General features: G+C 39.5%; 1 protein-coding gene across 2 annotated transcripts in view; it reads left to right on the forward strand.

The window, feature by feature from the left end:
• RGS6 (regulator of G protein signaling 6) overlaps positions 1-14,860 on the forward strand; it is a 321,463-nt gene that overhangs the window by 229,230 nt on the left and 77,373 nt on the right. For both annotated transcript variants that reach the window (XM_075193162.1, XM_075193163.1), the window contains exon 4: positions 10,614-10,664. In XM_075193162.1, the coding sequence (XP_075049263.1) occupies positions 10,614-10,664 (51 nt within the window). The remainder of the gene's footprint in view (positions 1-10,613; positions 10,665-14,860) is intronic.

Here is a 14,860-nt window from a genome sequence, read left to right on the forward strand (position 1 = left end):
CTGAGGACTGCACTGCAGCAGAGGAGAATATTGGTGTGTTTGCTGTCAGCAGGGAGATAAGCCAACTCCCTGCTGTGTGACCACCAACACAAGGTACTGGAAACCCCAGAATGTCGTGCATGTGAGGGGAAAGGAGCTCTGATGTTCCCTTCCCCTCTCAGCAAGAAGTACAGAGAAGAGTGCAGACAGCAAGAGGAGGCGGCCGTCCCAATGAGCTAAGTGAGGTTATAGGAGGGAAGGGTGACAATACTTAGCAAATTGATGGTGAACATGATATATGGACGGTGGGATGCTTATATGGGGGGATTAATGCGGCATAATGGTATGAGTGATTGGTGAAGGACATGATACGAGGGGTTTATTGATGATATGGGTGGAACTGACAAAATGAAAATGGTAGCATGGCATTACATAAGCTCCCTTGGCAACGCTAAACACCCCCCCTCTCCTCCGTTTCCTTTCTTCCCTTCTATAGAAACTTACGTCAATGAAGACATGGGCATTCACTTGTGCCTGTAGTCATGTCTTCCATAGCTGTGTCAGTGCAGCCAGAAAGACTGACAGAATAGAGATTATTGATCTTTTAGAGCCAATGCAATGATAGTACACAGACTGACACTTTCGTTAAATGTAACCAGCACCGTTCGTGATCTGTAAAACATTCGGGAAGGTGTCATTGTATAATGATGTTACATTCTTATAAAAACCAATGATCTCTATTTTGAAAGTCATTGAAGTGCAGTGACCACAGCTCCAGCTGACTGTATCACAAGCGCAAAGCCAGCATGTGTGCCTGGGCAAGGTGCTCAACCTCCCTCATGGGCATGAGCCAGGGGCTGCTTTATTGTTTCTTGGAAACATGCCAGAATTCTTGCTTGACTTAATTAAATATGCCCCAAATAACTGCTTTTTTTTCTATTCAACAATTCCAACAATAAAAAATACCATGAAAAGCTACCCGTTACAAACTATTCCTTTGTTTGCCATGTTACATTCTGGAAAATGTATAACATGCTCTATATTAGAAGTAGGTGTCACGAGCCGCGGCGGTATTCACAGCCGCCGCGGCTCGCTTCCTGTCTGCCCCAGCGTCCCGGCCATCACCATGACGACCGGGACGTCACTTCCCTCCAACTCCCGACCGTTGCCAAGGCAACGGCCGGACGCCTCCTCAGCGCCGCGTCTCGGCGGCCTGCAAGTGGGGATTTCAGGGCTAAGCCCTGATTGGTCTTTCTAAGTTTCTGGCAATTAGCCTGCAAGTGTGGGACATGTTCTGATTGGCTCTTGGCTGTATTTAAGGCAATGAGGTCTGCTGCCTCATTGCCGGTTATAGTCTCTGTATCCAGTCTGCTGTACCTGCTCTCTGCCCTGTTCCTGTCTATTGGACTTGCTGTTGTTTACCCGTGTATGACCCTTGGCTTGGATTTGGACTTTACTTGTGAATCTCGTGACCCTGACCTCTGGCTTGAATACCGACCTCCCTGTCTGCTCGTGACCCTTGACCTCAGCTTGTATACTGGTACTGTTGTCTGCTGCCGGCCCCTGACCTCTGATTGGATTCCACTCCGCTTGCTTGGGTTCTCCCCAGCCGGTACACACTTCATGACTCTCTGTCAGTCTGCAGCCCAGTCTGTCCACACCATCAGGGGCTCCAGTGAACATCTGACTGGCAGAGTAGATTCCGGGTTGTGTTGTGCCGGCTGGAGGGGTTCCTAACAGTAGACAGTTTGTTTCACTCACCTGTTGAGGAACAATCAGACCCAGCATCCCTTAGACCAGACAGATGTTTACATTTAATTTGATTTTATTTAATGTAATTTGTGTTTTGTATTTAATCATATTTTATATGGTAAATGTGACTTTCCCATTTATTGATGGCACTATTTTTTCTCTTTTGCAGTATAAATACTGCATATTTACTGCAAACACTGTCAAGCCACATCTCTACACTACATTTGATGGTCCTGATGCACCCCCCCTGCTTATGCTGGTATTGTGAATCTGGACACATGATGAGATGCTTCCAACTGAGCATTTGCATGTAAATGCGCTTTTTCATGCATGCATCTTTTCTTGCAAATGTTTATGGTGCAAATGCGTCCAACTCGTTATGTGCCCCAGAGTGTATACAATATCAAACTAATTTATATCTCCCAACGGCTGCCCATCTGTAGCATCATATTGCATTATAGAAGGGATAGGATTGTTATGTGTGCACTTACTGTACATGCTAACACTACATATCTATTAATTGATTTAAAAAATGTATCACAGTCCATTTACAACTCTTGTCAGTCTGCAGTTCCACAGTACTTACAGGGATAATGATTAAAAAGAACCCTCTAAAAATCAATAAGTCAGTGGTAAATGCTGACAACGCTTCCTGTAACATAATATTTAGTTTTGCACTGAATCCCTGAAAGCACCTGCATTATGGTACTATTTTTATTCAACTGATGGTGATCAGCAGCGCCACCTGTAGGACATATCTGTACTTCACTGCAAAATATGTTCATTGCATATAGATAGATCTGGTAAAGAACAATACATTACAAGAGTAAAGTAACAGCAAAATGGCCTTTCCGACCTCAGTGCATCCAAAATGTTGTGACTAGGATAGAAAAATACAAAAGACAATGTTGATCATTATCATTTACATAGTTTAACATCCTCCCCACCGTCTCCCCTACTTCTGGCCACACCAATTTTTAAATATTAGCTATGCATCTGTTACTCCTGAAATAAGCATATTTTTCTTATTCTAACCATGTGAATTTCATATACTGGTTTCAGGACAAATATAACTTTTTGGGGCAGCTATATTATCTGATGCCTGTAGTATACCAAATATTATTATCCTTTATACAGCTCCTACATATTACACAGCACTTCACAAAGAATATTCAATCATTCACCTGTGTCCTTGCCCCGGTGGAGCATAAAATCTATATTACCTAACACATAGACAGAAAACTGTGTGTACTTTATTAGGAGCTGTGTCTACTAATGTGAACTACAGTAAAATGTCTGCAGTATATAACTCGTGTTTATATGTTTCCCACTTTTTAAAGCTATATTTTCTCCTTTAAAGAAAAGCCACAAGTTTTCATTTGTTTTTAACTGCAAGGTCATGTGTTTTCATATAATAGTGAAATATATGTCCATGTTGGAGCATGTTAACAAATGTTATAGCACTCTGGTTAGTATTGCAAAGCCTTTCTGGTTCCCTCCCTGCTACATGGGAATGATGATGTTGGTGCTAATTGCTGGTAATATTTTGTGTTTTTTTTAAGCATAAATACAGCAGCACTTCTTATTATAATGCAATTTAATGTAATTTATTATATTCAATAAGAGACTGTGATTGGTAGCGTTTGTTTTATTATCTCATTTGGAGATTGGATACCTCTCCATTGCAGCAGCTCCTGTAGGAAGGGATATAAGCCTAGAAGGGCAGATACTTCTCTTTAATTATATTGTTGTAATGTAGAAATCAGGTTACCTAACAGAGCTGTAGCTTTCAGAGGGTTTGTGTATGTATGTTAGTCAGGGCCGGATTAACCCGAGGTCTAACTGGCCCCAGGGGCCTCGGGCATCTGGGGGGGCTCCAGCATTCATCCGGTCGGGGCCATCCCCGCCCCCGGTTCCGACTGTCAGCTCTTCAAGGAGAATGGCAGGCAGCTAACAGCAAATGTAATGCTGTTAGCTGCCTGCTGTCACTGTACTGCTTCCGCAGCGCGCAGTAATCTCCTTACCGAGGAGATCTTGTGAGAGTGAGACTATGAGTCATAGTCTCACTCTCATGAGATCTCCTCAGTAAGGAGCTTACTGTGCGCCGTGGAAGCACTACAGGGAGTGACAGAAGAGTGGAAGGAGGTGAGTGCTCGGGGGGGCTCACAGGGAGGGGGCCCTCACAGTACTCTTAGCCTGGGGGCCTCCATTCCCTTATCCGGCCCTGGTGTTAGGACACAGAAGTAGACGGTAATAAACAACATCAGCAATATAGACAGGTAAAATTGGGTCCTAAGCTGCAACCCATGCTCTAGCCACACCTTTCATATAGAACATGCTGTAGCCACACCTCTCACACAGAACATACTCTGGCCACACGTCTCACATCAGAGATGCTCTGGCCACACTTCTCACATCATCATCATCATCATCATCACATAGCCTATGTGAGAGGTGTGGCCGCAGCATGTCCTATGTGACATAGGACATTCTGCGGCCACACCTCTCACATAGGACATGCTGCGGCCACACCTCTCACATAGGACATGCTGCGGCCACACCTCTCACATAGGACATGCTGCGGCCACACCTCTCACATAGGACATGCTGCGGCCACACCTCTCACATAGGACATGCTGCGGCCACACCTCTCACATAGGACATGATGCGGCCACACCTCTCACAGGAGACATGCTGTAGCAAGTTGTGTCTCAGCAAAAGTTAAAACTACATCATTTGCTTTTCTTATCACCTCAGCTCATTTTACTTTGCAGATGAAAGAAAATAGTTTTGCTACATGCACTTTGCCACGCCAGTAGGTACCAGCCTACTGTGCTCAGTCCTGGATCCGGCCCTGATCATTGTAGTGGTACAGTGTACCAAATGAGAATGTGTGTTTAAAACAAATGGCCCATTCTGGCTTCAAGTAATGTGGGTGCACAAGTTTATTAAAAGTAATTATGTCCTTAAACAAGAAAACAATACTTTCAGTTAAATTTACAGAAAGTACTTAACATGCATGTATAAAACCAATGCCATATGCAATATAATATTAAGTAGGATAGTAGCATACATACCATATAGAACAGAATAATAGAATAATAATCCATTCTCTACAAGCGTTGCAGGATAGATACTTCTAGAAGTATAGAATATGTGATCCAGTGCTGGATTTTCCATGTACATCTACACAGGTATCAGTGCACTGGGCATACAATATCATCTGGATTATCCAGACGACAGTCTACTGAATGGATGTCAGCTTTCTTAACACTTCTTTCCCAAATCCATTTGTTTCTATGGATTTTCAATAACACACAGTCAATTGTCTGTATTAGGAACTGATGGAGTCACTGATAAGCAATTGAGCACTAAAACCACATATTGTTACAATGAATTTAAATGTCTGTGGTATTCACCAATACTTTGGGGGTCATTTATGACAAACAGGCACTTTATTTTAACTGCCCGCTGATTCAGAAAAGGATTAGCTGCAACACTATTTTAATACCTACGTCAAATACCAGGTCAGCACATTCTGGTCATCTGGACACAGACCATGTTGTCAACAAAGCACCTTATACCCCAATAGCACACCTAATCACAACACACCCTCCACCCACACTCCCAAACACGTCTGGATCACCCAGTGACCAGCCTATCATGGACTTGCCTGCTAATTGTACTCTTGAGCACACCCTTATTGGTTTAAAGTCATTACGTGAATGGACCTATAGTGCTTCAATTTAAATACAAACAGCACAATTCACAGCCTGTGTGTACATGTAAGTTGTACCATCCTTGTGAATCAGAGGATGTATGTGAAAAGCTGGTTTAGAAATATACAGGTTTGTTAAGGTTTTGGTGTGAAGTTTTTGGAATCACAGGAGAATAGCATGCAGTATTATATACTTGGTGTGTGTATCAGGTTACAGGACGTCATGTAATTTTTATTTTTCTGTTTGTAAGTGTGGGCTTTATCATAAAACATTTATCCTGAGTGAACGTAAAGCTCAAAACAGCTTTATTGATGTAGAAATACCTGTGGATCACAATGGTGTGAACAAAATTGAACGGATGGATTTACTGCTAAAATGAATGACTGTGTCAAATACAAAGGAGGGTGACATTTAATCTTAAATAACCCATTGCTCAAAATAACGAAAAGTAATGCTATCTGACACAAGGCTTTCATAGGGAGAATGTTTCCTTTAGTAATACTATTGAAAGGTGCTGCAGTCAGCGTGTTTTAACTTAAAATAACAATTGCTTACAGTGGTATACGTACAATAATTCTATTTAGTATCAAATGTATATGACACAAGATAACTTTTCATGTTGATTCAACTTTTATTTTAAGGTAAGTGGCCCTTTGTGCTTTTACAATGAGCCAAAAGCTTCTCATGTCAATTATGAGGTTGAAATAGTGGCGTTATATAAATAGCTGTGGATGATGAAATATACATAAAGAATAAACAAAACATATGCTTGGGATTTTTTTCCTGTGTTGAATACAAGAGGGTAATTATACTTGTATTAGAAAGCTGTATTCATATGTCTTTATTCCTTTTAATGATAGTGGTTTGCTGTCCTTTGAGATGTAAGATCTAAAACTTGTATTTATTGACCTGATCTCATGCTTTACCTTTTGTAAGTAGAATTCTAGCTGCTCCTACTTCCTGGCTCCCACAATACTTTAGAGCCGAAGAGGAAGAAACCTGCTGGGCCTTGATTTGATTGAACCCTTATTGTTCTGTCCTTGGCAGCCAAATAAAAGAGATATTCTTATTAACAAATAATACAAGCGAGGAGAAGACATGAGGAAGGAGATTTCATGCATTATAATTTGGGACACTAGGCATTGGATACAAGCAGTGCATTTCTAATGCACTGCATAATTTAGCAAATACTGTAGGAAAATCGCAGATGTGTACTATGTAATGGCAACTTTCTCTGCTCTATAAATACCATCATGGGTAGGGTCAGGGGAGGGATGGAAAATTTTAGCCAGGGGGGGCAAGACTCGACTCAGCAGCCTATTAGGACATTTTAAAGGAAACAAAATTGCAGGTGGCCCAGTGACCCAGCCCAAGGTAGCCCACTATGGGACCAGCCCAGGGGGGGAGATGCCCCCCTGCCCCCCAGCTCAGCCTACCCCAGGATAATGTACTAAGGGCCTGATTCATTAAGAATCTTAACTTCAGAAACTTCTTATTTCAGTCAAAACCATGTTACAATGCAAGGGGTGCAAATTAGTTTTCTGTTTTGCACATAAGTTAAATACTGACTGTTTTTTCATGTAGCACACAAATATCAACTTTAAATTTCAGTGTACAAATAAGCTATCAAGTATTTGTGTGCTACATGAAAAAAAACAGTCAGTATTTAACTTATGTGCAAAACAGAAAACTAATTTGCACCCCTTGCATTGTAACACGGTTTTGTCCAGGAGACTGAAATAAGAAGTTTCTGAAGTTAAGATCCTTAATGAATCAATGTGGAAATATCGGCAGTTAACTTGTCGCCATTAAAGTATCGGCAGGCTAAATGGCGTCACTTGCATCAAAAATGTCAACAGTGTGATTGTCGACAATCACAATGCCGACATTAAAACACAAATGTTGGTGGTTCAGCCGGCTATCCGCCAGACCCACTGACATTGGACATTTTTAAGCTGTCCTCACAATGGATGTGTCGGCATTTAGCCTGTCGACATTTTGATGTCGGCATTGTGATCGCATCCGACCACTATAATGCCGGTCTCAAATTCCTCTGTCCCCCTTATCTCCCAATTTTCCCTCCTATTTCTTCTTTTGATTGTATAAGGAAGATCGTGTTATAGAAATGGCTATGTTAATTAATAAAATATGGGGTTATATTTATTAAAGGGCGAAAAGCCCTAAGGTCAGCAATAAGATTCCCCATGCTTTGCATGATGAGCCCTGTTTAAGACTCACAATACTTGCTCTGTTATCGCCATCTCAGGTTGTCGATAACAGAAGAGAATCATTTTAATATGTTTTATTATTTGAATAAACAAATGAAAATCCAAGCGCTGAACTTAATTGGTCATCAATTTTGCATGCAGTTCAGTATCAAAACTGATTAGCAGGCAACACTTGAAATATAAATTACCTTTGACTTTTAATAACCGCACAATTTAAAATAAAATTCTAAATTAGCGGTCACAAAAATATCATACTGATGATTTAACTAGCCGGCTATTGAAACTAGAGCACGTCCATGTACTATATTAATTAGGGTGTCCAGGTTTATAAATGGTATCTCTGGAAAAGAAGGGTCAGTTATTTGCAAGAAGAATAATCAGGAATCTAATCTGAACCCACTCCTCCTCTTGATTAGACCAAGGAACCAGATAGCGAGATTCAAAGAATGTTATTTGAATAACGCATTTTTTTAATGATGAAAGGGTTTTAAATATTATTTTATTTCACTACATATTTTTAATATTATATTTTGTAGAATTTATTTGTATTAATGGAACTGACAGCCCAGGCAGGGGCTTTCAGTTCCGCTGTAAATGCGCGAATCAGCTAGGCGGGTCATGAATGAGCATATACTCTGAGACGGATTTAAACTTTACCGCTTCAGGCGACAGTCACCGGGCAGCTGAGAGATACCAGCAATATTTTATTGATGAATTGCAACAACAAATTATTTTTTGTTCCAGTGATAAATAAAATCCTACTTACTGCCACATATGTCCCATGGCCCTTCGAGATCTCCTGCGAAGCTGCATAGCCACTGTTGGATTATATTTAGTATTTAGTAGTAGTTTTCCGTAATGCAAAAATTAAATTGTATTTTCACCCCTAGTATTGTAGCATGGTTTGCCCAGGTACATTTTCAACCTTCAGTTTGTTTTTTTTTTAAGTCCGAGTGAAGTCCTAAGGCAGCAACTGAAATGACTGCACTCTCATCTTCCTGCAAATGGCTGTGCCATAGGGGAAAGGGACATTTGTATTGAGCATGTCTGGAATCCCATCATACGCTCCTTTGTGTTTTAGTCTGACCTGAAGTGTCCCTATGTGGAAGTTGGTTTGTGCTAGTAGAGAGAGTGGTTGGGAACTCTATGTGGAATAAATGTCACAGTGAAAGGGTTTGTAGACTGCAGGTGGAGAGTGCTGGAGCATTCATCATCATCATCATCATTTATTTATATAGCGCCAACATATTCCGTAGTGCTTTACAGTTGGGGACAAATACAGTAAAGTAATAAACAAACTGGGTAAAACAGACAAAGAGGGGAGAAGGCCCTGCCCGCAAGCTTACAATCTACGGGAATTAGTGGCTTGTGATGTGTCAAGTGTCGGACTGGGGCATATAGGGCCCACCAAGGAAATTCAGTCGTAGGGGCCCACAATATAATGTGTGTGTGCCGATGCAAAGCACGGGCGCATCTCTGGAGGGGCATGGCCAGCCACCAGAGAGTTGAGGCCAGACAATAGAGGGAGGCGTGGTCAGCCTACAAGATAAACTTTATTTTTTTGTTTTGGCACTTGCTAATTGTACAGACGCCTCTGTAGCTCCTCAGTTCTTCACTGCATCTTCCACTTGAAATGCTTTTTTGAAATCCCCCACTACTAGCCTCAAGTCAGCGAGTAAGTCATCACATCAGCCACACAGTGAGAGGTTTGAAAACAATACACAAGTGGAATTAGCAGTGTAGCGAAAAAGAAACTTTTTTCATTTAAATAAATTTAAGTTAAAAACAACAACAACATTATATATACCTTATATATTATATTAACTATATTTTAGATATATTGTGCCTGAAAGGCTATTTATAATTCTAAAAAATGTATTCATAATAATAGTAATAATAGTAATATACAAAGAGGGGTGGATGCAATGTCTGGCAGCAGAGAGGGGGCATATTAGGCATGTTTTGTGTCACATCCCGGTGGTGAGACCCCAGAGTGTGGTAGCAATATTACTTGCCTCCTAGACTGAGGGGCAAATGTATCAAGCTGAGAGTTTTCCGGCGGGTTTGAAAAGTGGAAATGTTGCCTATAGCAACCAATTAGATTCTAGCTGTCGTTTTGTAGAATGTACTAAATAAATGATAGCTATAATCTGATTGGGTTTTCAAACCTGCCGGAAAACTCTCAGCTTGATACATTTACCCCTAAATCCCCCCACCTCACCTCACATGTTGAATGTTATACAGTGTTTCATTCCTGCCAAGGCTTGCTTCCTTGCTATAAGTTAGATGGGTATTGAATGTAAAAACACATTTATTCATTACTCTTTTATTTGAGTGTTGCTATATTGCATATTTCATAGATAAGTACCAAATACTGGTGTGCATATAAAATGTTCCTTTTTGCCTCTGTCAGTGGTAGATAATTGATAGTCTCTAATACACAGATGTTTGACAGCTCTGCTGTTAATGTTCATAAGAAGACAGAATTATGAGTTATTTCATGCATATTTACATCTGTTAATCTGATTGGCAAATGCATATTACTTTCATTGGTGCGCTACAATGAAATATCAAACCTAGACCTGAATAGAATAGAGACACCCATATCATTGGTTGCATTACACATATATATATATATATATATATATATATATATATATATATATATATATATATATATATATATTGTGTTAAGAGCTAGGAGATCTGTTTACAGAACATCCATAATGCAAAAAGTCCATGTGGTTAACTTGTGCATGTACTGTAACCCTATCCTAAATGCAATGCATATTACTAACGTTTATATCAGTACTTTGGGTGACCTATTTTCCTTTTTAATTATGTTAACTATAGCCATATGTGTTTGCGAGTACTTTTTAATTTACTGTATCTTGCTCTTTTCACAAGTTTATTACACTCTGTTTTATTCTTTTAGGAGCTGACATTGTCCAGTGGCTGATTAAGAACCTCAACGTTGAAGACCCAGGTAAACAAGTTTCTTATTATACAGTTTATTTTATTTTATATCTCTTTTTTGCAACTATGGGACTAAAGATAGGACCAGTATTAGTATAGCAGGATTCCCATAGAAATGTACTGTTAGTTTCCAAGGTCCTACTATTGTAAAAGTTGTCCAGTGGCTTCCTCATGATATCTTTAGTGTATGGCCAGGTATTCCTGTCATTACAGGGGTAAGATACCTGTGACTCTTCTAGTTGTAAGGCCATTGGTTACAAATCCCAGTGGGAGAGTATTAAGTACCGAGTAGCATCTTAGATGTTTGCGTACAGAAGTAAGTGTAAAAAACACACCAAAGTGCAACGGATTTCCAGCTTTATACCACAATTGTCAATTTCTGAAAACCATTTAATAAAACCAACCCCTTAGTTTCTAATTCCCTTCTGATTTACAATGTTACTTTATTTATCCTTTATATCCTTTAATATCTATAAACCAAACATATTCCCATAAGCTCTTTGGAGGGGATAAATAGAAAGCAAACTAATCGCTATGTATGAATGACAAATTTATATGACAAACACCTGTTTATGCTAACAGGGCACTGTGCAAATTCTGTAAGAAAGGAAGTAGCAGAAAAATACCCAAAGTCTATAGTGAGCAAATATATTTTAAAAATGATCAAATTGAAACGCTCTTGAAGGAGGTGGTACCGAGTTTGTATAGAATGCATTAGCATCAGCCCAGAGGGCTTTTCTTCTTCTGTGCCATTAAAAGGGGTCGCTTTCTGTTGAAAGCTTTCGAGCCCTATTTTTGTTGCGCTATTTATGCTATTTATTTTGAGTGACAGATTAAGACCATCTAGGGTCCAGGACAATAATATGCTTTTCTCACACCTACATTTTCCGCACGCTCTATGTCTGATCAGTCACATCCACATTCATTTTCCTCCAAGCTTCATATAGACACCCTCAAATATAAATCTCCCAAATACTGAGTGTGGTGGACTACATCTGTAAAGCCTGCTCTCCAAATGAATAACTGTCAGTAAATGACTTTCTGAAGTTCAGAAACGACAGTTAGAGACAGGTGGTCGCACATCCTGTAGATGGAATGTTCACGTACACAAATAGTGCAATCCTGTAGGTCTTCTCCAGAGAAAACAGAACCGGGGGTGTCAAACATTTTATGAGAACTTTTTTTTTATCCAGTTATTTTGATAGTGGTGATATCTTTCTAAGATCTGGCATTGCCAGGGCAGTCTTAATTCCAACAACTTTAAACTCAGACCAACATTTTAGTGTGTATGGTCAATAGGATGACTAAATCTGATTCAGTTGAAATTGCAGAGACAGGATGGAAAATCTAGTTGGCCATTGACACCAATTAGCACATGTGTGTCATGCTTGACTGGCCTGAAGTTCCATGAGGCCAAGTCAGATCTGTCAATCAGTGGACCACATTATTTGTGGCTGATTTGGCCACTATGTACAAATCTGCCTCATATGTATTAATAAGCTGATTGGACCAAACAATCAAATCTGACCATGCCTTACCTTTGGGATATATTATTTACACAGTGATTCATCTTTATAATTCCCCCTTTATAACGATACCCTCACTTACCACCACTTCACTGCACAACTGTGCAGTAAAATGTAATAATTCCATTATATGTCACCCACTTTATTTTGCCACAATCACTATAACACCAATTTTGGTCTGTGTTTTAGCTGGCATTATAAGGAGGGAGCCCTGTACAATCACTCTTCTATTATTACATCAGATTACAGATTGCCCCTGGGCACCAGCCCCAAACTCACTTATAGATAACAATGGAAATGGTGAATGGCTAAATCTGATGACCCGGCACAAAGGCTGATGGATACTGCTTTCATCAATGAATAACAACATTCTTACAGTATGCACAGAGGTCAATTACTGCTGTATTTAGTTTTATACAAATCCATTTTTGCAGCAGCAACATCTTCTGATCGCAAGAAACTAATTTCCTCATTCCCAGCCATGAAAGGGTTCGCTATTAGCCTGCTGTGATTGTAGATACACATGTGTGTCTTTAGGATGCCTGTCTTCCATACTAATGAATCATGTCTGTATGAAATGGATTGCTCCCCTGAGTCTGTGTTATTTTATAGATTTCTCTTAAAAGTACCATTAAATGCACCTTAATGCATTCCTCTCCAATTGTCATCACTCTGACTGTAAGTTAAATGTACAATATAAGCCGCCTATAGAGATCAGATTGCATGCTCTTATTATCATGTATTTGCATTCTTTATTAAAAATGTGTTTGGGCGTTCTCTAATTTTCATTGCAATATTCTCCGTGCTGCTTTATCTTAGTGCGTGCATAATGTCTTTATTACAGAAATCTGCAGTGGTAAATTCTCTAAACTCCAACTGTCAGGCTTGTTTTCACAGAACACGCAGCCATTGCACAGGGCTCCCTCTATTGGGAAGCAGATTTATTTAATTTTTATTACAAATAAAAAGTGTAAAGAAACAACAATAACTTTTGCCTAATGCCATAGCTTTAGCAAGTCAATATAAAATACTTATATTATATTAAAAATGTTTAGAATGAATCTAATTATGAATTGCGGTATTATTATATCTTGATGTATTTGATAAGTATTGTGCAAACAACTCAGCATGTGTTTGCTGTAGCTGTTTATTTCTTTCTTTATTGGCCATTGACATGCGGTTCTGTAATTAAGAGGCAGAAGCCAGTGGGATAAGTATGGTTACCTAAGTAGAACATTGTTACAGTCCAAGAGAGCCCCAGGCTGGCTGATGTTCTAATACCATATCTGCCTGATAGTGCTCAATGTCCTTTGCACTGATCATAAATGAAACTTAGTTATCTGCTTGCTGTCAGTGCCCTGTCTGCCACATTAACGTCAACCAAAGACCAGCAAGGCTCTCTACACTGACTCTGGATCTATCCAGAACCAATCATTGTGATTATCAGAAATTATCACCAATAGAGTTGAGCAAAAGTTTCTAAGCTGTTCCATGGATTATTCACTTCATTCCGTGTTTGGCTGCAGAATTGTGCACGATTCACCAATGTTCCAGACTTCACCAGTGTTCCATAAATTTCCCCTACAATATTTGTTACGTACAGAATCTCTCTATTATTTTTATTTTACCTGGACATCTCCCTTATTATATCTCAACCACACCACAGGGCAGAATGAATTGACCCTGTCGTTGTCCCAGCTCTATTTATAGACAAAATTCGTAATGTGAGTTTATAAATACAGTGCGGAATGTCATTCCCCAGAATGGTAAAGTAAAAGCAAACTGAGATTGCATTGCCAGAAGTTTCACCTATGCAGAATGATCTTCCCTGTCACAAAATTAAATTTCACCACAAATTCACTCATCTCTAGTCAACTAAGCTTATTAAGAATCAATAACTGCACATAGATATGAGGTATAAGAACATACATAAATAGGCAACTGCTTCAACCTAGTGAATCAAATTATAATAAAGTAAATTAGTATTTTTATTTATTTTTATAGTGCCACCAAATTACACAGGGCTTAACAGATCATATTTAATCATTCACATCAGTCCCTGCCCCATTGGAGCTTACAGTCTAAATTCCCTATTATACACACACACAATATGGTCCATTTTGTCAGTGGCCGATTAACCTGCTGAAATTGTTTTGGACTGTGGGATGAAACCCATGCAAACATGGGGAGAATATACAAGCTCCACACAAATAATGCCCTGGATGAAATCGAGCTTGTGGCCCCATCGCTGTGAGATAGCAATGCTAACCACTATAATAATGTGCCTTCCTGGTGTTACATAAAAAAAACATAGATCCTCACGAGTACACACTACACACTAGATGTACTTCCATATGGATATTGGAGATATCTTAGCAGGAGTTTTCATACAAGTAAGCAGATAAAAAGATAACCTTTGGAATTATTTCCTCTTATGCTAAAAGGGTAATAAAGCTTCTAAGTGAATGGATGATCAAGAACCATTACATTTAGTCCATATATCTAAAGCAAATTTATTTAGGATTAGTCTAGGGATAATCACTCCCTCCCCCATTGTCAACAGACACAAACTATTGGGGATTTGCCAGTATGTACGTAGCTCCTCTTCTGAGACTGACAGATGAAAAATGAACTAGCATTCTGAGAAGTCACTATATTGGTTGGATTTTTCAGCAATAAA

This window comes from Mixophyes fleayi, chromosome 12, assembly GCF_038048845.1.
Source record: "Mixophyes fleayi isolate aMixFle1 chromosome 12, aMixFle1.hap1, whole genome shotgun sequence".
NCBI classification, from domain to species: domain Eukaryota; kingdom Metazoa; phylum Chordata; class Amphibia; order Anura; family Limnodynastidae; genus Mixophyes; species Mixophyes fleayi.